This window comes from Oryzias latipes, chromosome 24 (assembly GCF_053564925.1).
Source record: "Oryzias latipes strain Hd-rR chromosome 24, Olatipes_Hd-rR_3.1".
In the NCBI taxonomy this organism is placed as follows: domain Eukaryota; kingdom Metazoa; phylum Chordata; class Actinopteri; order Beloniformes; family Adrianichthyidae; genus Oryzias; species Oryzias latipes.
In genome coordinates, this window is record NC_136260.1 from 17,596,431 (window position 1) to 17,620,739 (window position 24,309).

Here is a 24,309-nt window from a genome sequence, read left to right on the forward strand (position 1 = left end):
TAATTCAAGGCCTCTGTCAGCATTCCCCTGAATGAAACCTTGATTTTGAAAACGAATGCATTCAAAGCATTTCTCAAATGTGAACAAAACACCTAATATGTAGCTAAATTCCACGAACATCTCATAGTTATGCAGAAGTATATAAGAAAAAAAAGAATTTTAGCAGAAGGATTGATTAAGAGTGCGTCAGGGAAAAAAATCCCCATAACTCATGACTTACTTCAATAATTCAGCTCAATTATTTAATGTTTGCCTTTGATTTTATGTCCAAAAGCAAGTACACACTAAATATATCAAAAGTATTTAAAAATTATTAACTCCACAAGCAAATGTTTATACCGTCCTCATCATAATGATAAAAACATGGTCACTTTTCATTTAAATTCTGCTAAAAGCCTATATTTTACTGCATCTTTGCAAACAGGCTGCAGAAGTGCTGAAGGTTGAACAGGTGATTAAAATCTCATCCACCCCCTGGAGTTTACAATCTCTCTGTCATAAAAAGCCTGCATGATGTCAGGAAAGAGATTTATCCAGTGTCCCATTACTGAACCCTGTGGTTTCCACCTGCTCCTGTTCAGATCTGGGACCATGCTTGCATCTGTATGCACAACTTTCTGTCAGAGCTTTTGACCCCACACCTGAAGTATGTGCTCTTGTTTATCCCACACAACAGGAAGGTGAGGTCTAACTCCTTTTGCTTCCCCTGAACATTTCTGCAGTCTACTTGAATTTCACTGCCAGATCTCATTAAGTGGTCTTTAGTGATAAAAAAAACAGAAGAAGAAACCTGAGAGTTGGAGTAATGATGCTCAAATAGAAACGACAGGACTTACTACAGCATTATCCAAAGAGATGCAAAGCAGCATGAGATTAGTTTTTATTTATCTTCCTCAAGAAAGTATAGACACACATTTTAATTTCCCAGGAGCACAAAAGATGCAAATCACACCAGACCACCCCAATTACACAAAACACCATGTTACAAAAGCCTTTTACTGTGGCCAGTTTACGGCACACTTATACAATAATCATGCTGTCTTATCTCCATTGTGATATGGCACACCTGTGAGGTTGGATAGATTATATCAGCAAAGATCCCTGTGTTCATCTCATGACAAATTTTTACTCTGATGGTAATTCAGTCTTACAGGGTACAAATTAACCCTTGTGCTATCTTAGATGACCCCACCCTTACATTGACGTGTTCTTCCTACCATGACAAAGGTGGATAAAGGTGGAAAGATTTCATGTAATCCATGGAGACCCGTGAAGATCACAAATCATTGAAGAAAAAAGGTTCGGTGTACTGTCTAGTGGGTCCACATGACCCAACTCCCAATGTTAAAGTGGCTAGGATAGCACAAGGGTTACACCCAGCAAAAAAAAAAAATCATAAATATATTAACCTTATTTTGCCACTATCTGCTTTGAAATGCAAAACCTCACAGTTCATTCACGTTGGTCTAAATAAAAAATTATATATAAGATTCGAGATTGAAAAAGGTGCTGTACATTTTATTTTTTTTAATCTCAGTTTTGAAATAGGAAAACATCTAAATTGGCTGCAAAAAAAATTGATTAAACTTAAACATAAATAAAAAGAAAATACATTGTACACTAATCAAAAAACAGGAAAAGATATAGACATGAGTATCCAGTATCTGAGACTAATGAGAAACTACTGCATTTTTCTTCAGCACTGAACGTCACTAATCATTTGGGCGATGAGACGTAGAAAAAGAAGAAGAAAAATCCCAGGATGGGCTTCTTTTATTTTTAAAGATCTATCCAGACTCAACTATTTTAGCTGCAGTTCATGGATGCTGAGAGTACTTGGCGGAGCGAGGCTGCTCATTAAAATTGTCGGAGATTATCTCACCAACCACATCGTCTGAGGCTGCAGTGGGCTAAATGCTGCAGACTGCTGTGATCCTGCGTCTCTCTCTGAGGAGATCAGCTGGATGACCGGGTCACCCTCAGTTTCCAAGTGTACTTTTTCGTGTTTTATGATTGTTGCCATGGACACGGAGGATGAGAACCTCCCCGTCATGTGATTTTCTGATGCCCTCATGTGTAAAACCAATTATTTCACATAGCTTCTGTTTAAATCAATATGAAAAAAGAGTTAGTGTTGGAAAAACAAAATATCCAATTCTTGACCCTCCCTGGATGAACTGAGTCAACATTGTTTACCAGTCTTCTGACTCTCAGAATGTGGTAAAACAACTGAAACTATCTCTTTTTTTACAGTTTATGTTTGTGCAGCAAATTTGGAGTGAAAAGCTTCACTCCAGCAGTAAAGTTACTCTGCTGAAGTCATCATTTATTCATAATGTTAGAGATGGGAAAGCTCTTCCATGAAGTTGCCTGGAGTGTGAAAAACTGATGAAGTTGAAAACTGTTTCAAACACTGGCCGTGTTTGTTTTGTCCTGCAGGCAAACTGATTCTCGTCTTTCTCCCACTGATGATCAAGATGATGGGAGAAAAAAAAACGGCTGAAATATAATCTGCAGAGAAAAGACTGGTATAATGCATAAAGTTTTTTATTATCTGAAAAAAGCAGTGAACGGGGGATCTTATCGGTTTAAGAGCACAACCTACATAGTGCTATGGTTTGTGCTCGTATAACTTGATTATCTAAATATTTTGGGAAGTGGTTTGGAACTGAGCTCACACTGGTGCTTTCCTGCTCACTTTAATCATCCAGGAGATGCCCACATGTGAGAGCTGCTCAAATGATGAGCCATCAGTCAATGGCTTCAGCTAAGTCCCAAAACACTAATAGTCAACTTAGAAAGCCTTTTGCATTAATGATGTCTTCGGTGTGAAGTGAAGTGGTGGGGATCTGGGCATAATTCCTTCAGCTTGAAGGAGTTGAAGTGACTGCTTGAGAAAACGCTAAGAAGACTGAAGTCATAAAGACATGGATGACATGTTCACTGAAAAGCTCTGATTATGAAAGCACGGGATTATACATAAAAATGAAGAGATTTACAATTTCTATTAAATGCTTTCAAGGAATGGCTTTGAGCAGCCATTTTGGTTTTAAACCATGTATCACTTATTGTTATGGCTCAATTCAAGCCACATAATGTTTGTAGCAGTTAGACTAGTTAGGAAAAGGTTTACCAAAATGTTACGGTATGGTTACACCAGGTATGTGACGCATATTCAGCACATTCAGCACACGGTGTTCACACTGGACAAGCAGGGAGGGGCTTTTTCTACTGTTTAATATGTACAGTATGTCGGCCACCTACAGCTGGAAGAGGTGAAATGTCAAAGTAGTGCAAATATTGCAAATATTGCTCCAGGCTTTTTCTTTCACAGCTCCATTCCAATATAAGAAAGATTTGGTGTAACTATGGTGCACAGGGGTTCTGTCCTCTTTTCTCATCTACTTTTACTCTCCTTTTCTCCTCTATTCTTGATCATTTATTTATCATTTAGTTCTCCATGCCTCTGTTTGGTGCAGTGTGATTCATGTACTGTCCCTCTATCCCACTCCCCTTCAGGTGAGTGGGAGCACGTCCAGATTCCATTTTGCTCATCCATGCTCCTGTACCTGACCATGTACTTCGTCTCTGACTTGCCTCTACCACTGCTCCTACACCTGGTTGTGGATCCTGTCTCCGGCTCGTCTCGCGCCCCCAGCCATCCCCCAACTCCATCTGGATGAAGATAATTTGCTGGACTTTAAATATGTAGTTGTAGCGTTTGATGAGATAATTCTTTCTATGAGTTCTGGTACATTGCCTGTCCGTCCTGGGGGAGGATCCCTCCTTCATGTGGGCACCCCTCAGGTTTCTTAGTTTTTTTCCGGATTCCAGTTTTTTAGGACTTTTACCTTACCGCAAACGGGGGTCTACGGGCAGGGATGCCAGTTTAGTTTAATCTGTTTAGTTAAAGTTTTAGTATCATCCCATTGAATTCTACGCATTTATGATCCTTTTTGATTGTCTGTTTACCTTACAATTACTGGTACAAAGCCCACTGAGACAACTATTGTTGTGTATTTGGGCTATATACATAAAACTGAATTTAATTGAAATCATTGAATAAAAAAAGGACACTAATCTAGCCACAGGGGTTGCAAATCTAGCCACAGGGGTTGCAAGCCAGTAACTTCTGTGCCGGTCCCAAGCCCGGATAAATAGAGAGGGTTGCGTCAGGAAGGGCATCCGGCGTAAAAATTGCCAAAATAACCATGCGAATCATCCACAACACTTTAGACATACCGGATCGGTCGAGGCCCGGGTTAACAACGACCGCCACCGATGCTGTTAACCTACAGGGTGTCGGTGGAAATTTGACTACTGTTGGTGGAAGAAAGAGGGGAGGCAGAAGGGTCCGTGGCCAGAGAGAGAAGGGAAAAGGCAGGAACATAGGTTTGAGAATAGGGACTCTTAACGTTGGCACAATGACAGGGAAAGGCAGAGAGCTGGCAGACATGATGGAGAGAAGGAAGGTAGATGTACTGTGTGTGCAGGAGACAAGGTGGAAGGGCAGCAAGGCACGTAGTATTGGAGGAGGATACAAACTGTTCTATCATGGTGTTGATAGGAAGAGAAACGGGGTAGGAGTGATTCTGAAGGGGGAGTTTGTAAACAGTGTTCTAGAGGTGAAAAGAGTCTCAGACAGGATGATGAGCCTAAAGTTAGAAATTGAAGGGGTGATGGTGAATGTAGTCAGTGGGTATGCGCCACAGGTTGGCTGTGAGTTAGAAGTGAAGGAGAGATTCTGGAGTGAGTTGGATGAGGTCATAGAGAGTTTTCCCAGAGGAGAGAGAGTTGTTATTGGAGCAGACTTTAATGGGCATGTTGGTGAGGGCAACAGAGGTGATGAGGAGGTGATGGGCAGGTTTGGTGTGAAGGAAAGGAATCTGGAGGGACAGATGGTGGTGGACTTCGCGAAGAGGATGGAAATGGCTGTAGTCAACACTTACTTCCAGAAGAGAGAGGAACATAGAGTGACATACAGAAGTGGAGGTAGGAGTACTCAGGTGGACTACATCCTATGTAGACGAGGTCATTTGAGAGAGGTTAATGACTGCAAAGTGGTGGTAGGAGAGAGTGTAGCCAGACAGCACCGCATGGTGGTGTGTAAGATGACTCTGGAGGTCAGGAAGAAGAAGAGAGGGAAAACAGAAAAGAAGACCAAGTGGTGGAAGCTACAGAATGAAGAAACTTGTGAGGAATTTAGGCAGAAGTTGAGGCAGGTCCTGGGTGGTCAGGATGAGCTTCCAGAGGACTGGGAAACTACAGCAGAGATTATCAGGGAAACAGGTAGGAAGGTGCTAGGTGTGTCATCTGGAAAGAGGAAAGACGGTAAAGACACTTGGTGGTGGAATGAGGAAGTACAGGAATGCGTCCAGAGGAAGAGGTTGGCTAAAAGGAAGTGGGATGTAGAAAGGACTGAGGAAGGTAGACAGGAGTACAAGGAAGCGCAGCGTAAAGTGAAGAGAGAGGTGGCAAAGGCCAAACAGAAAGCTTACGATGAGCTATATGACAGGTTAGACACAAAGGAAGGAGAGAAGGACTTGTACAGGCTAGCCAGACAGAGAGACAGAGATGGGAAGGACGTGCAACAGATAAGGGTGATTAAGGACAGAGATGGAAAGGTGCTAACAACCCAAGAGAGTGTACAGAAAAGATGGAAGGAGTATTTTGAGGAGCTGATGAACGAGGAAAATGACAGGGAAAGAAGGGAGGAAGATGTGGTTGTTGTGGAGCAGGAAGTAGCAGAGATTGGAAAGGATGAGGTTAGGAAGGCTCTGAAAAGGATGAAGAGCGGAAAGGCCGTTGGTCCTGATGACGTACCTGTGAAGGTATGGAAGTGCCTAGGAGAGACAGCAGTGGAATTTCTAACAAGGTTGTTCAATAGGATTTTAGAGAGTGAGAAGATGCCTGAGGAATGGAGGAGAAGCGTTCTGGTCCCAATCTTTAAGAACAAGGGTGACACGCAGAACTGCAGCAACTATAGAGGAATAAAGTTGATGAGCCACACAATGAAGCTGTGGGAAAGAGTAGTGGAAGCCAGGCTTAGGAAGAAGGTGGAGATTTGTGAGCAGCAGTATGGTTTCATGCCCCGTAAGAGCACCACTGATGCCATTTTTGCTTTGAGAATGTTGATGGAAAAGTACAGAGACATCAGAGGGACGGCTCATGTTGCCTGTGTCAGCGACAAAGTCAGAGAAGCCAGACTGAGATGGTTTGGACATGTTCAGAGGAGGGATAGTGGATATATTGGTAGAAGGATGTTGGAGATGGAGCTGCCTGGCAGGAGGGCAAGAGGACGGCCAAAGAGGAGATACATGGATGTCTTAACAGAGGACATGAAGTTGGCTAATGTTAGGGTAGAAGATGTCCATGATAGAGTGAGGTGGAGGACGATGATTCGCTGTGGCGACCCCTGATGGGAAAAGCCGAAAGAGAAAGAAGAAGAAGAAGAATAAAAAAAGGACACCATGCTACCAAATCCGAGTTCCTGACTTGTTAACTTTCCACTTTTTGTGCATAGAACCCAAAAATGGTCTTGAAATGTCCATAGCTACGCATAAACGCAAAAACCCGAAACAGGGATTTATGTTATCATCAATTTTTTATTGAAAAGTGGTGAAGGACGATGTGAACATAGCTATACAGTACACAAATTTAAATATAGAAACACCTTTCTTTATCTTAACAGAATGCTGCAAAAATGTGAAAATAACAGAAAGTTTACTTTTTAAAATGTTTCCATTTTTGGCAATCAATGCCAGGTTGTTTGCCACATTAAAATAGAAGACTGGCCAAATTAAGATACTTTATTAATTATTTATTTTATTTATTATTCATTGTGTGCGTTGCAGCATTATAACTTTGTAGATTTAGAAAGAGGTCGGCAAAACGAACATATCTTTGACATTTGCAGATTAAATTACGTAGGCAGTTTCAACCTAGACAATCTGAGACACAAAAGGGAAAAATATTAACTTTGATGAGGACAAGTTTTCAGAACTTTGCTTGAAGAGAAGCCCAGAGGGTAATATTGTATTTCCTCCTTTAGTTATCAGAAATGAATGGCTGGCACAGCTGAGACCAGCTCTTATCAGCCTCTTTGTTTTTATCAGCAGAAGTGTGGCGACGTCCTGAAGCTCATATGAAACTGTCCGCTGAAAATTAATGTTCAATTAATATTCTTTAAAACGGAGTCAGAGTAAAGTTCCTGTGATGTTTCGGAAGAACTTTCAGTTGAAGGAATGAGGCACATGCTCCAGTGATAAAAAAGTAAAAAGGGAAGGGGAATCTGAGTTACATAATCCCAAGACTCCCATTAAAAAGTCAGATACACCAAACGTGGAGCTATTTTAGCCGTTACGTAGTGCTTGTATTCCTTTTTGCTTGCATAATTATTCCCCAAGCATTATCTGCATCATTTAGTTTTCTATACACTTTGTAGGAAAATCAGGAACACACCATCTTATCATAAACACACACACATTGATTGCTTCTGCAGCAGCTAGACTGAACCTCCAAGCTACATGTGGTGCAGGACTCTCTGTTCTGTGCTCCGCTTCTGTCTAGCTTTTGCAGGGGAAAGCCCTGGTGTTCTGCGGCTAAAAGCCCCACCATGCAATGAATAATGAATACAGATTCCCCACGCAGGCCTAGTTCAAAGGCATGCTGCTAGTCCATGCATAAAGCAACAAGAAGTACAACTCTATGTTAATGGCCCTCAGTTCCAGAGGCTGGACTGAGCTTACTGAGCCATGCGAAGAATGCAGAGACCAGGACAAAGATGCAGACAGGAATTACTTGAGCATTTGCAGGAGTCAAGATAAAAGTGGACACAAGGAGCACTCTCACACATATAGACACACATGAACAAACAGTCTCAGAAAGTAGTGGATGCAGAAGAGGTCAGAAAGGAATGCTGGACATTTCATTGATGCAGTGATGCCAATGACCCCTCGGAAAATGCAGGACTTTGGACAGGGTGTCAGAAGAGATCACGGTGCATGTAGAACTCAACTCTGTACTTGTTACTGTTGCGCAGCCTCACCAGTAATACATTTCACAATTTTAAATCTATTCAGACACATTTCTCTTTTTGTCTACTTTAATATCTTGCATTGCTCTCAGTGTGCAGACATTCTCTCAGTGTTAATGTGTGCCATTTTGCCATTTTCCTGATTACACTGAAAACAAAAGAGCTAGTTATCAACAAAGGAAGCAGCTCTGCTTACGAGCCAGTAAAAAAAACATGTTTTTCTGGCGGCATCTGAGAAACAAAAAGGAAAAAAAAACTAAAGTTCTTCAGGGAAAGAACAGCATGTGTTTACACTTTCCTTTTTTTTTCTTTTGGTATCATATATGTCTTACTGTACTCCTGCTTCTGCAAAATTCCTGCAGCATTTCTTGTATTTAAATCCCCATCTTTCATATTTTGCTCATTTCGCCTGACTGTAAGTCTTTGCCACTCCATTTTATTTCCTCCTGTTAGTCACTGTTTTGTCAGTGTCAAGGGCTTAAGGGACTAGGATTAGGAACATTTCTCACAATCTCAAAGCAGCCAGAGGGAAAAGTGACAGACCAACAAGCTTGGAGGACCTGAAATGAGACGTTTGTGTGCTGCTGCTCAGAATGATTAATTTACACAGTTGAAAAAAAAGACACAGTTGACGTTTTTCTGTCTGTTCTCACTGTAGCAGTGGATGGAGAAGTACTCTAAAACAAATACAGCCTGTGCAGAATGATAAAATGCTGTGCAAATATCAGTTTTCTAAAATTATAGTGTGGTAAAATAAAAGTGTGCAGAATTGTCTGCACTGATTTTTACATGAGATTTGGATTTCATTAAGGTTGGTTTTTGGATTTTCAAATCATGAAGAATAAAACTAAACACATCAGAAAAGTTGTCAAGTAATGACTTTACCTCGGTAGTTTTAAAAGCTTCACAAAAAGGCCTTTGCAGAAAACAGTATTAAATTGATTTGCATCTCATTACATTTATTTGGTGATGTAGGACAATTAATTTTGGCTGTCATTTTGGAGACCCTTTACTTTTGTTTGTTTGAACTAAATGCTGTCTCATAATTTTATAAATATAGTTGCATTTTTCATAATTATGGTCTGAAGGTTAAAAAAAAGGTTAATTGAGCATATTTTTTAATAATGACCCTGCTAAAGTTGCTTCTTTCAAAAAACCATAATAAATCCAAGGCGTTGATTTCAGGAAACACTGGACTTCAATAAACCAAGGAGACCACAGGGGGGCGCTTCATCAGAACCCAGCACACGTTTATGGTCTTTGTGTTCACGCAGTGAATCACGTCAGTCTCTGCTGTTTTATTCTGTCAAAAGGGGCACTGAAGCCTCTTAAAATGATCGAAATGCTTAAATAGTGTTCTTACTTGTGAAGCCGAAGAACCTTTTTTGATGCCAACAGATTTTACACAAAGCAGCAGTGGATACAGTTTATCTTTTTCCACATATAGCATGGTTTTTTTAAAAAAAATTTCAAGTGACTAAAAGTTTCCTAAAAAATTTGAGACTATCTTTGAAAGGACAAATTTCCCTAATGGAATTATTTTCAAAACAAAGTAAATACTTGGTTTATACAATTTTCACTATAAGTCTGAAAAAAGTTTTCTGCAACACTAAAGAGCAACTAGTGTTTCATGTGACTTTGAACTGTTGTAAACCTTTAGTCAGCACTATTTGTTTGTTTATTGAAAGTGCAAGAAAAGAAACAGACCTCATTAAAGTGAGCCACATCCCCACAGTTCTCTGCAACACGGCTACAGAGGGGGAGACCTGGAAGACAAGAGGAAGGAACCGATAAAAGATAAGATATTTGCAAAGTAAACATAGAACACATCACAGGTGTTATCTATTGGTTGCGAAAAAGTTAAACTGAGAAACAAAGAATCCAACCAATTTTGGTGCTTTCTATTAACAACAATTGAGGCTAATTGAGAAATATTGAAAGAAATAAAAAAAACAACAACATTTTTTTACCACGTTCCTGTGGTATTTTTCTAATGATTAAGGAGATGTTTAAGGACATTTCTGAGTATTTCTTTATTCACATCTGAGTGAATCAGGAAACAACAGACAATATGTGATGAAAATGATGTCATTGAAGATTTTAGACAATTGATCTTTTTTTATTAAATCATATGTACTCTTCAGTATTCTTTAAAAATCTATTATTTAAAATTCAAATAAAATTGATCACTTAAATAAAAGCCATGTTAGTATTCAAACTTTTTTAATTTTTTAAATAAATAACTTAACAAAAGCATTTCCATATTATATTTATGCTTTTTTTGGCCACTTAAAACATCTTTTAACTGACTGTCCTGCAGTGTTTGGTCCTCTGGTAAATACTAAGCCCATTTTGTGTTGTCAGGGTTGCAGAAAAAAAAAAAAGAAAAGACAAAACTTCTATAATTTTTCCAGAAGAAATGAAATGTAAAGAACTGAACTAAAACCTAAAACCTGGAGAAAGAGAAATACATTAAAATGAGGTGGCATGATGGTAGAGCAGAACTAAAATACTTGCACTAAATAATGTAGATGAACGCTAATTTTAGTTCTGTTTCTCTGTACTAAAGTAATGTAGGACTCTTGAGTAAATGTCAGTGTCACAGACATTTAATAGAATGGAAAATGGCCATGATGTCGTCTGGATTACATTAAAAACAAATTAACATTTTAACATCATAACAAAGAAACATCTGTGGAGCCACAGGAGACAAAGGAAATGAACAGACATAATATTACTCCATGACTCACTTGAAGAATACATTTGTATACATAGACATAGAACGAATTCATTAAGTCATTAAGACTAAGTCCTTGGTTCACATGTCTGTAGCTCCCTTTCTGCATGTGTGCTGCGGCCTCTGCTCACCTGGCTGCTTCCCAGCATGGTTCCACATGTATGTTCTGCTTTGTTGTGTTTGTTTGCTTTCTGCATGCAAAGCTTTATGTTCTTGAATATTGACACATCAGCAGAGCATGGTTGTTAATAAAACATCCTGTCAGATTGGCTTAGGTAATCATTTTAATAAGGAATATATTGATCCTGCCTGGGCTGTGATGACATAATTATAGTCAAACTAAAGGTTTGTGTTTAAGCTGACTTTAGATGAGGCCATTACTTCAAGATGAATTTAAGGAAAAATAAATCCTGGACAGATCATTTCTTAATTCTTATTATCATTACAAGTGTGCCATACAAAGCAATTTGTGGTAAAAAAAAAAAAAAAGTGAAAGAATAAAAAACAGGTACACAAACAGCGTAGCTGTCATGCTAGCATTTCTTGTGGGTTTAAAACAAATCCATTTTATGTAAGGTGCTCCACACCAAACCTAAGCAGCACTGATCAGCTGAGCTTTACAAGAAACAAAGAGAACACGGAGCAATTTGAAGCACTAAAATAATTGACCTAAAAAAGAAACAGAATAAATTTCTGAGGAGAAAAAAAAGAAGCACAACATAACTTTTTTGCTTTTTTCATGCATTTTTAGGAAAGAAGGAAAAAATAAGAAAAGCACACCTTGATTTAATAGGATTTAGTTTTACATTTTTAACAAGACCTAAAAAACGAAATTCACAATAACACAAAAACACAGGACATCACACACCATGCAAAAAATAAACTTTGATTTGTTATTTCTTATTACTAATATTTCCAGACTTTGTTTATTTTGTTCTGCAGCATGTTCATATTTGTGTAATTTTGACAGAATTTATTTTTATGAAGAGCACATTATTCTACGTTATTTAAGGTTCAATTTGATTTATTTTGAATTAATATTTATGTCTGTTTTTATTCATATTTTTGTTCAAAAAGTTATGTTTTATAGGTTTAAAAGTTTTAAAAGGTTATCTTTAGTGTGTTCAATAAATGTTTATCTTGTTCGGCCCAAAACCTAAAGCGTGTTTTGGATTTAGGCCCCCTGTATGACTGAGTTTGACCCCCCCTGTGTTACGAATTCATAACATTCATGTATTTTTTGTGTAAAATGGGCAAATAAAATAAGGGAACACAAAAGCATGTCATCAAATCGTACGTGTGTGCTGGGGGGGTTACTCGCCCAAGTAAGTTAGTGTAGAATCGCCAGTGAATGTAAAAACAAATATTTTTAGTTAAGCATAAGATGTGATGATGAAATAGGAAAGAATAAAATGTCACAATAGAAAGTTTTGGTATAATTTAGTTTCTGCTGGTTACAGTAATTGAACAGAAAGCATTCCTTAATGCATGTCTTCACTTTTTAAAATTAAATTAAGACACCAAAAGTGTCCTTATAAACTGTTAGTCATGTGACATTTGCCGTGTTAAAAGTGTACTTTTTTGAGAAACCAGTGAACCACAGAAGCACAACGACACACTTTACTTCAGTTTGTGAGTAAAAAATTGTATGCGTCTGCTAAAATATGCTATGCTAAAATAGGATGTCAAAAACTGATCAAAGCAAGGTTCATTCAGGAAAATATCAATACCAAAGCTTGAGTGAACTCAAGAAGAAAGTGCTTCAGGGATGTCAAAGTCAACAAACCATACCGCGTTTTGTTTTTTTAAACATGAAAAAATGATTAAAATACTAAATTTTGTGCATCCTATACCTCCTATATTAAGGCAAAAATAAAATGTGAGGGGTCTTCAATAGGATTTAATCTTTATATGAATCCCATCAACTAACATGCATAGTAGGCCTGCACAATATACCGCAATTTTATAGTTATCGCCACATTAAGCTGTGCAATATGCATACCGCAAAAGACGGCGAAAATCGCAATAAATGTTTACCTTAAATGTGCTAAAACAATCTCATGGCAGCTTGAAATATTGAAAAAATGAAATAAATCCCTTTATGCATTTAACAAATCGGAAGGACCCGTTTACGTTGTTGATCAATCAGATGAGCCCTTTTATTTTTGATGTTTGCCTCCTACGTCGACAAGGGTCAGTTGGAGTATAACTTTTAAACTGTTGCAATGAAATGGAAATGATGTTTTTGGTTGTTGTGGTATTTGTTTATATACCGCGAATCATATCGTTATCGCAATATTAATCACCAATATCGCACATCGCGAGTTTTCCTCATATCGTGCAGCCCTAATGCATTGCAATGAAATGTCATGAGCTGCTGGTTGGGACCCTCAAACTCTCATGCATGATGCAAATATACACAAAGTCCAGCGCAGATAAGAAAATTCAGCACAAAAGAGAAAGTGGAGCCACTAAGTCAATTTACAAAAACTGACATTGAGGAGTTACCTCAACGGAACAACTCAAAGCCAAGCATATGGTGCTGCTGCAGAAAATGTTTTTTTTTTGCTGGCTCTAGAGAATTTATAGGTAATTAAACCAAAAGCTTCAATAAACCGACATGAAACCATAAAAAGTCTGCTGATGGTTCAGGCATGTTAATGTTTTTACTTTGTTAATATCATAGCCTTTTAACCTCAAATTTTATATACTTTTACTATGCTTTAAGATCGCATGAACTCTGCCTGCCTTGGTTTTGGTGACAAACTTCTTTCTCTGCACACAGGAAATCTTAATCGCAAATCAGTCAGGAAACTGGAGAGAAAACACTTAAGCTTTTGTGGGGAACTCTCATCGAGCTTTCAAAAGAGCCCGGAAGTGAGCCAAAATAACAAATTGTGTTTAAGAAAATGTTGACAGGCCATTATGTTCTAATCAAAATGTAGGATATTTTGAGAAAACCAGAGAAAAAACCTCAAATCTTTGTAACTGAAAATGCTTATATTTTTTGTCTAAAGGAAGCAATAAACAGTTTTGACTCTAATATCTGGGAGTTTTAACTAAACATAAGGCCTTAAAGAGTCATAGTCTTAATAAAATAAGGAATATCAAGTCAAAAGCTTTATATTTCAATCCAATCTAGGTGGAGATCAGACAGTGAAAACTAACGTGAAAATTAACGTGAAAACTAACACAATTCTTGTGCCCTGCTGCTTTGAAGTGTCCACTGATGGAAGATTAAACTGTACTCTTTGGGCTCAGAGCTCAGAAAAGGTATTAAACAAAAAAAATACAATAACATAGGCTTTTTGTTGAGAGCATAAGCAGTTTGAATTTGCCTCAGGGCACAAAACATTGAAAGCTGTGGCACATTAAACAGTGAATAGACCTTGTCAAACCTTACTTTTTTTCAAACCATTGTTCACAAGTTTCTCTTAGAAGGTCTGCCATGTACCTTTAATGCTTTTATCATCTGTACAATAGATTATTGTAACTCCCTGCTTGCTGGTCTTCCAAAAAATATATATATATATACGGTATATTAAGAACCTTCAGCTTCTCCAGAATTCTGCTGCACAAATTCTTACTAGAAAACAAACTAACATCATCCTGATTTTAAGATCTGCATGTGTACAATAGATCCCCATATCTCAAGATTGGTTTTAAGATACTTATCAGTTTAAAATGTCTGAACGGTCTTACGCCTTTTTATCTGTCAGACCTTTTAGTAAAATTTGAACTTCATGGACTCCGAGATCCTCTGGCACTAGTCTGCTGACCTTTCTAACTGTAAAAACCAAAAGAGATTAAGAATAAAAGGAAAAAGAATTGCTCTTTGTGTTAAGTATGAAAAGTGCTATAAAAATAAAATTTATGTGATTGAAAGATTTGGAAATTATTGATTGCAAAGGGTTTAAAAACTTTCCAATATTTTTCAGACTTAAAATGATTTCTTCTTTTTTTAATTGTATTATTTTTTATGATTAGTTGTAGGCTAAAAACACGGAATTATAAAAAAATAAAAATAATAATAAACCAACACAAATGGAGAGAAAGCCACCTTTGTGCTTGCAGTTGATGCACAAAACAGCAGAACATCCCCTTTCTGAATATAATATCTCCATTTACGTAATTCAAGACCCAGAAAAAAAAATGACTGCAGTGCAGAGCTTAACAGAGAGCAGGTGGATGTGAATCCATTGCCCCCATCGGCACCTGGACTCATCTCAGACCAGCGGGACTCCACACCTAAGAGAACACTCTTCACTGTCCAGGGTGCTGAAAGGTGCATGCCTCCCTCTTCCTGTATCTGTGTGCATCTCTCACAAAAGAGAAGCTATAATATATTCATACATTTTTTAGCTGCATTTTCTTCCAAAATCCAATAGGCGCTAGTGGCTACTATACAGTCTAAAAATTCTGCAAGAAAAAAATAAAAACAACAATTTACTGTAAATCTGAGGCTGTAAATAAACCAGGATCACTGCAGCAACACAAACTAAAAAAAAATAAGAGCAATAATGGGGAATCGTTATTTTGTGTTTTTTTTAAAGAAAATTGAGAGTGACCGATAAAAAAAACAACAACAATTAAAGCTACAAGTAGCATTTAGCGGGCCCGAGCACGTGCGACCGCATGGCACGAGCGACCGCCCCGTGAGCAACGCCCTGCTCGAGCCATTCTCGTCGTTTTTTCTTGTCCATTCTGGAGCTCCAAGCTATTGTTAATACGACAGCAGCCTGGGGGGGGGGGGGGCTGTAATCTGTTGCCTTAAGGGACAAAGACTTTTGCATATAGCATGAAAAAAATTCAAGCAATGATGATAATTGCTATCACTGTCCCTAAGGATGAGAACAATAGAACTCATTCAATTTCCACTACAATGTCTAGATGAGTGTCAGCTATGTCTGATAACTTGGCCAATTAGCTGGACCGGGATCTTTCAAAGTGCAGGTGGTTAACGTCCAGTGTAATGAGTCTGTGGACGGCAACAGTACAGCATAGCTTTTGGTTTCCACAAGAGAAGAACTCCTGACACATCTGCCCTAACAGACAACTACAAGAGGAGTTGAAATGTATAACACGGTGAAGGAGTTTTTGTGCAGAAAAAGGTACAATTAGAAAAGCTGGTAGCAGTGACTGCAGATGGGACTCCTGCTATGATCAATAGACAAACAGGTTTCATCACTCACTGTAAAGCTGACCCAGACTTTCCAAAATGTCTGCATTACTGCTGCGTCATTCACCAGCAGGCCTTATGTGCAGAAGTGATTGGCTCTGGACATATAATGACTCTTATTCTGAAAATCGTAAACAACCTCAGCTGCAAAGCAAAACAGCACAGGATTTTTAAGGTGCTATTGGAGGAGATGTCTGTTGAATATGGTGAATATGAACATTGTGAATCTGAACTTGCATTCTTGACTGACATTACTGGAAAACTAAACCACTTGATCTGCGAGCTGCAAGAGAATGGCAAAACTATTTTTTTTTGACCAGCCTGCCTGAGCCAGTGTTTTTCTTGTGGGGATCTTTTCTGCCAGGGCTTGTCAGCTTGGTCAGTGGATGTTGCTGCAGTTGTCTCCCTTGCTGGGACAGCTGGAGTTAAACACAGCAGCTCACGGCTCTGAAGTGGACCCCGTTGCTGTCCCAGTCTGGATGGGCACTGTGGCGATGTTCCAATGGCCAGGCTGGCTCCTGGTATAAAGAGATTCCCAAATACCATTTCCTAACCGCAGAGCCAAGGATGTGTTTACATGTTTAGGTCAAAAATGTGATGGACAGCTTCATGTTGTCTAAACATGCCACCCTGTTATTAATCCAGTTGATATGGTTCTCCATCTGTGTCTAGGTGATAGAAAAGCCTTTTTTTTTATATTTACAGCTCTAAGCAAACAAACAGTTGTCTATATAAAAGAGCTTTTACAATTGTGCACTTTTAGCAGGTCTCTGAGTTCATGTGACCAATGTATGGTGGATTTTCACAGACCTTGTTTAAAACTGAAGGTGAGAGAGACTTAGAGAAATGGCTTCATTGTTCTGGAGTTCTTTGTTTCATCCACAGAAGAGTAGAATTGGTGATTGATTTTGAAAAGCTGCTGAAAAAAGTATCTTTTCAAATTGCAATTTCTAACTTGGGTTTTACATTTTGTGTTCCATTTTTTGTGCTTTATTTGGGAAGCATTTGTTATTTGTTTGGTGTTTTTAAGGTTCTGCAAATATACACATCATTTTTTAGAGACATTTGTTATCAGTTGTGTTTGTTGATTTGTAGTTTAATTTCATTGGATGTATAGATGTCGTGTGGGGGGGAGGCTCGAGAGCAGGTAGGACCCAGGCGCAGAGACGGGAGGCAAACGGGTTCAGGGCAAGTGGGTTTATTTAACTAACAAAAAGCGCTGCAGAGCAGGATGACAAAACTAAAAACAAAAACTTACTGTGGCATGGCAAGGGACATGGACGCCAGACAAGAAGACGTGATCAACATGAGCAGAAGTTAATGGACCAGCACAGGAGGAAGGCAGAGACAAGACTTATATACAGACAGGGCAGACAAGACACAGGTGAACACGATTAGGGCAGATGGGGACCAAAGGAAGTAAAACTCAAAAACATGACAAGACAGGAAACCTTTCAAAATAAAACAGGAAACAGAACCAAACAAGACAGAACAAGAACTAAAGCGAAAAAAAAGACAACAAACTGAAACCATGACAATAGAAAGGAAAAGAAGTTCAAACATTGATTATAAAAAAGGATGTAAGAGATAAAAAAAAGAAAAAGGAAAAGAAAAAAGATAAAATATTGATTTAATTGCATTTTGAATGAATAAAAAACAATGATTAATAGAATCAGAAATCAGAAAAAGTTTTATTGCCAGGTTCAGTAGAGCGCACTTTACAAAACGAGGAATTTGACTTGGTGTATAGTGCAATTAAGAATAAGTTAAAAATTAAGTTAACAACAACAACACACTATATACAGTAGAGTAAGGTGAATTAAAGTGGGAGCACAGATGGGCTGGGATGGTGGGGCCTGTAAGTGGCACCGACAGTCCTTTGGTGGGCGGGGGGGGGGGGGGGGGAGGGGGGTCACCTGGGGGAGTTGGGGTTCTGTTCAGCAGGCTGGCTGCAGTGGGGAAGAAGCTGTTCTTGTGGCGCGAGGTCCTGGTCCTGATGGACCGGAGCCTCTTGCCAGAAGGGAGGGGCCGAAAGAGATTATGTCCTGGATGAGAGGGGTTGGCTACAATCCTGGCTGCCCGCCTCCAGGTCCTGGAGATGTGCAGCTCCTGGAGAGACGGGAGGTGGCAGCCGATCACCTTCTCTGCTGAGTGGATGACGCGTTGCAGCTTGGCCTTGTCTCTGGCCGTGGCCGCAGCGAACCAGACTGTGATGGAGGACGTGAGGGTGGATTCGATGATGGCGGTGTAAAAGTCTACCAGCATCTTTTCAGGGAGGTGAAACTTCTTCAGCTGCCTCAGGAAGTACATCCTCTGCTGGACCTTCTTAGTGATGGAGCTGATGTTCTGCTCCCACTTGAGGTCCTGGCTGATGATGGTTCCCAGGAAGCAGAAGGACTCCACAGAGGTCACCGGGGAGTCACAGAGGATGACAGGGGGGAGGGGGGCTGGGGCCTTCCTGAAGTCCACTGTCATCTCCACTGTCTTCAGAGCATTAAGCTCCAGGTTGTTAGCGCTGCACTATGACACCAGCCTGGCTATTTCACTCCTGTAGGCCGACTCATCTCCGTCAGAGATGAGGCCGATGAGTGTGGTGTCGTCAGCAAACTTCAGGAGTTTGACAGACAGGTGACCAGCTGTGCAGCTGTTTGTGTACAGGGAGAGTAACAGGGGTGAAAGGACACAGCCCTGGGGGGATCCGGTGCTTGTGGTCCGAGTATCTGAGACGAGCTTCCCCAGCCTCACATACTGCTGTCTGTCCGTCAGGAAGTCTGTGATCCACCTGCAGGTGGAGTCAGGCACATTCATCTTGGAGAGTTTTTAATACTAAGTCTAGACAGATTTAACACAGGTTTTTGGATGAAAAAGGATTTTTTATAAATCATCTGTTACACTTTTAAGTCTGAAAAAAATATGGAAGGCAGCAAACACAGATCCCTACCGTTTTTAATTTTTTTGTGCTGATATTTGAAAGATAAGTTATGCAAAAAAATAGGTGTTTGCAGTTTTGCCTAAAAAGACGTTTTCGGACCTTTTTGGATCAAATGTTGTCTAAAAGTTCACCTGTAACTTCAATCATTCTGAATTTTTTTAGGAAAACTAAACCACTTCAACTGTGATCTGCAAGGCAATGGTAAAACTATATTTTTTATGGAACAGCCTGCAGTGTTTCTTGTGGGGATCTTTTCTGCCAGGGCTTGCCGGCTTGGTCGGTGGTTGTTGCTGTTACCAATCCAGTTGATATGGTTCTCCATCTGTGTCTAAGTGATATAATCAGAATCAGAATCGTTTATTGTCATTGTACATGGGGATACAATGAAATTGCAGCAGCCTTGGAGTGAAGGAGTTACATAAAATAAAAATAAAAATAGAATAGAAAAAGAAATACTGTATTTACAACTCTTAACAAAAAATGAACAATATGGACAGAAACTGTTAAATATTAAATATTTGTGAATAAAATAGAATGGAATTACATGAGTTGCTGTGAGCACAGCTTAATAAATATCAAGTTATTGCACAGTGACCCGGTTAGACAGTCAGGATATTGCACGCATTGTAGTAAAATTAGAGTGAGGTGTGGTTGGTGGACGTATGTGCATTCCGTATGATAATTGCCTGTGGAAAAAAGCTGTTTCTTAGTCTGTTTGTCCTGGTTCTGATGGACCTGTACCTCCTTCCAGAGGACAGCAGTTCAAACAGAGGGAAAGCAGAATGGGTGGAGTTAGTGGTGATGCTAGTCACTCTGCTGAGGCAGCGAGACTGGTAAATGTCCTTCAGTGAGGGGAGGGGGCAGCCGATGATCCTCTGCGCTGTCTTTACCACTCTCTGGAGGCTCTGCCGTTCTGCTTCAGTGCAGTGGGAAAACCACACTTTGATGCCATAGGACAGAATGCTCTCAATGGTTGAGCGGTAGAACGTTACCAGCAGCTCCTGGCTGACGTCGTTCCTCCTAAGTTTTCTCAGGAAGTGCAGGCGTTGCTGGGCCTTCCTGATGACAGTCATGGTGTTGTTAGACCATGTGAGGTCAGCAGAGATGGTGGTGCCCAGGAGGGTGAAGCTGTGGACCCTCTCCACACAGTTTCCATCGATGTAGAGTGGGGGTGGATCTGTTCTGTTTTTTCTGAAGTCCAGGATGATCTCCTTGGTCTTGGTGGTGTTCAGGATGAGGTTATTAGCCTGACACCACCTTGAGAGTTTCAGGACTTCGTCTCTGTAGGCCGTCTCGTCGTCCCCAGAGATCAGCCCCACCACAGTAGTGTCGTCTGCAAACTTCACCACGGTGTTGCTGGTGTGGGCTGGTCTGCAGTCTGCTGTGTACAGTGTATACAGCAGAGGACTCAGCACACATCCCTGTGTGGAGCCTGTGCTCAGCGTCCGGGTGGAGGAGAGGTGGGGGTCAAGTTTGACTGTCTGTGGTCTGTTTGTCAGGAAGTCCTTGATCCACGAGCAGGTGAGTGGGTGGAGTCCTAGTTCAGACAGTTTGTTGACCAGAATGTCAGGAATGATTGTGTTAAAGGCTGAGCTATAGTCCACAAAGAGCATCCTGGCGTAGGTGTCTCTGTGTTCCAGGTGGCTCAGCGCAGTGTGGAGGGTGATGGAAATGGCATCATCCGTTGATCTGTTTGCTTTGTAAGCAAACTGGTGGGGGACGAAGATTGGAGGGAGGGAGTCTTTGATGTGTCCCAGGAGCAGCCGCTCCAGACACTTTGTGATGACAGCAGTGAGTGCAACTGGGCGGAAGTCCGTGAGGAAGGCTGTGGATGAGGACTTTTTGGGTATCGGGATGATAGTGGATGACTTCAGGCAAGCAGGGATGAAAGCCTGAGCTAGCGACAGGTTGAAGATTTTTGTGAAGACCTGGGAGAGTTGATCGGCGCAGGCCCGCAGAACCTTTCCGGGAACTCCATCAGGTCCCGCCGCTTTCCTGGGGTTTACCCTGCTGAACATCCGTGCCATCCGTGCCACGTCCATAAAGGCATTGTTTTTATATTTAGAGCTCTAAGCAACCAAACAGTTGTCTATATAAAAGAGCTTTTACAATTGTGCACTTTTAGCAGGCTGAAAAAATTATCTTTTTAAAATTGCCATTTCAAATTTGGGTTTTAAATTTTGTGTTCCATTTTTCTGTGCTTGTATTGGAAGGATTTGTTATTATTTTGTTTAAAAGTGCTACATATTGTATATACACATAATTTATTTAGAGAAATTTGCTATACGTTGTGTTTTTTGGTTTTGTAGTTTAATTTCATTGGATTTATATTAAGGAAAAGAAGTTGCAGCATTGATTAAAAAAGGATAAAAGAGACATTTACTGTCTAAGTCTTATGTTACATCTGTAGAACTGTACTGAGAGTTGGGTTTTGTTTTGGAGCACATTCATATGTTTTGTTTGTAAAAAAAAAAGATAAAATATTAGGTTAATTGCATTTTACATGACTAGAAAAGCAATGATTATTCATAAAAATCTATGAAAGACATACAAAACAAATGAAAAAGCAGTCTGCCCTCCCTCTTGTGTCTAAACTCTTGTCACCTCACTTCTGGGTTAGTTAGCATATGAACTGGCAGCTGGTGTGTGTGTGTGTGGGGGGGGGGGGGGGGGGGGGTGAAATTTGACTCCAGCAACAGGGATGATTGAGGAGCAGGCTGCAGCATGAGGAAAAGACTTAAGCATGTAAGAGGAAATGACATCCTACAGTTGACCAGTTCATTTTATATCTGTAAAGAATATTCAAGAAGCATTTAGACATGTTCAGCTATATGCGTGTGAAACTTGGTGTGGATATTTGAAGCATAAGTAATTTTAAAACACACTTGTTTGGAGTCCAGACGGAAAAAGCACAGGTTTTGGGATGAATCAGGATTTTTTTAAAATCATCTGTTTCACCTGGACTTCTGAAAAAAATATGGAAGGCAGCAAACACAGATCCCTACATTTGAAAAAATAAATGGTGTTGATATATGATGATTAAGTTATGAAAAAAAATAGGTGTTTGTAGTTTTGCCTAAAAAGACGTTTTCGGACCTTTTTGGATGTAATGCTCTCTAAGATGTCACCTGTAACTTCAATCATTCTGAATTTTTTTAGGAAGCAGTAGCACATAAATGCCTATGAAAGTTGAATTCTTGGTGCTGATAACCTAAACAGAATTTATGCTAAAAATCTTTGTTCAGTCCAAAATTTCATTAAAAAAATCAAGTGATGAAGTTTCTCGTAGACCCTATAGTGTTACATATCAAAGCTGGAGGTTATTAAAGGCATCTAATTCTGAAATCTCAGCTTCCTGAGACAAACGGCTGATTTATAATAAATTTCTATTATTTGGGTGCACATAATCGACCACTTCCTGTTTCGCAGGCACCGTCAGGTGTACACCCATGAAACTTTACATGATGAGAGAGGACCCTTCTGAGTATCTCCAGTTTTAATTTCATGCACATCGGACAAAGCAAAGAGAAAATACAGGGCAGAATGTGCCCAATGCAATAACTAGGTGGCGCTATAGAGCTCGTCCAAGATTGTCATATCCATGGGTTCAGAATAGAAGCTTCATCATATCCATTGAATTTCAGTGAGATTGGACAAGGAATGTGCACGTGAGAGCAACTTTTGTGTGCATAGCGAGATGCCCAACTTTGCCGCTCTGTCACGACCACACCCCCGCATTGAAAGTTATGGTTTTTTGTCAGAGTAAACTTCAATGGCTTTTCAACAGGTGGACGTCATTTTCAGGTGTGTCGGCTCATCCTACTCGGAGCAGTGATGCTCCAAGTCAAACATGTCATTTCCTCTTGCCAGCAGGTGGCGCTACACTTTTTCCAGATTCTTTCACTGCAGATGTGTTCAGAGTCAGACTACAATCATGCATATCAATTTTTGATCACATTGGATTATGCATGGCTGAGTTATGGCCATTTTTCTTTTCATGGCGTGTTTTCGAAACAACGTCGAATTTCTACGCGCCGCCACGGTCACAAACTTCTGTAAAAACTTAAAAGCTTTGCAATTTAACATCGGACATGTGTCTAGTTTACAAAACCAAAGTTTGGAGTCATTATTCACAAATCTCTAGGAGGAGTTCGTTCTAGAAGGAGGCCTGCAAATGTCCAAAATAGAGCAAAAATGACATATTGACATCAATATAGCAGACTTCCTGTGCGACTGACAGCTTGGTACCTACAGACTTTTTTGTAGGTTTCCATCTGATGAACATGCCCTGAAAAAATCAAGCTTGTACGTTAAAGCGTATGCGGGGCGTCGGGACAAAAGTCAGTGTAGGTGGCGCTGTCGAGCCATTTTTGCGCACCCATGCCAATTTCTCATAAAATACGAAATTTTTCGCGACCCCTGATGTGTGTGCCAAATTTGGTGAGTTTTGGGGTATGTTAAAGGCCTCAAAAATGCGATTCTTCCGGCAGAAGAAAAATAATAATAATAATAATAAACCTAACAGATACAATAGGGTCCTTGCACTCCGTGCTCGGGCCCTAAAAATGTGATTTTAATTTTGTCGCAAAAATGAATCAATTAGTAACAGTTTCCATGCAACTTTTCCATGCAGGCCAGATAACAGCTTTTAACAGCTTGACACAGAAAAACCTGTTTCGCATCTAAATCGTCTTTAAAGCCCAAAGTTTACCACAAAAAAATCTCCTACCTCTGAATGAAACTTTGGCAATCCTGTCACCTTTCCCCCGAAGGTGAGACACCTTCTTCAGGTGAACCACGAGAGCCATCATCGTCCCGCTGGGAGCGGGGGAGGATTTTACTCCTCTCTGAAGTAAAAACAAGAAACAAAAAATAAAAACTTGAACCGAATTGGTGCAATCAGGGTTTGGATTCAATGGATCCCAAACCCGTTTTCTCCGCGGGAAGCATCAATAGTTCGATAAAAAAAACAAAGAAGTGGATGAATCTGGGCTCCTGTTAACGTTTCCTCATACTTGGCGCGTTTGTGCTCCGGTTGAATCTCATCTCCAAGCCGCCTGTGCCACTTGCGCAGGAAGGGTGGGTGGGGGTGGGCTTTAGCTGCTGGGGGAGGATGCTGGATGCCTTTATTACAAATAAATGAGGACATGGGAAGAATATTTTCCACCTTTTTTGTTGCTGTTTTCATCCATTTTTCTCCTTCATGAGGGCTTGTTGATTAAAATTTCAAAATAACCACAAGATTCTTAAGTTTTTCTTTTTCTGTGAGAAATTACATAAGTGCAATTTTTCTTTTTATTTAGAATGGAATACAAGATTGTAGTTTAGTATACACTCACTGGCCTCTTTATAGGCACACCTGTCCAATTGCTTCTTAATTTCTAATCAGCCAATCACTTAGCAGCAACTTAATGCATTTATGTATG

At 39.9% G+C, this 24,309-nt stretch overlaps 1 protein-coding gene across 14 annotated transcripts in view; it reads right to left on the reverse strand.

The window, feature by feature from the left end:
- Positions 1–23,947, reverse strand: part of otofa (otoferlin a) — a 77,233-nt gene extending 53,286 nt beyond the window's left edge. For 11 of the 14 annotated variants that reach the window (XM_020714490.2, XM_020714489.2, XM_078943070.1 and 8 more), the window contains exons 1-2: positions 23,613–23,927; positions 9,743–9,801 (exon numbers count right to left, since the gene is read on the reverse strand). In XM_020714490.2, coding sequence (XP_020570149.1) covers positions 9,743–9,801; positions 23,613–23,694 — 141 coding nt within the window. In that variant the 5' untranslated portion in view covers positions 23,695–23,927. Of the gene's footprint in view, positions 1–9,742; positions 9,802–23,612 lie in introns of all 14 variants that reach the window. The other 3 variants (XM_020714487.2, XM_020714484.2, XM_020714479.2) reach the window with 1 other exon arrangement.
- Between the last annotated feature and the right edge of the window lie 362 nt (positions 23,948–24,309).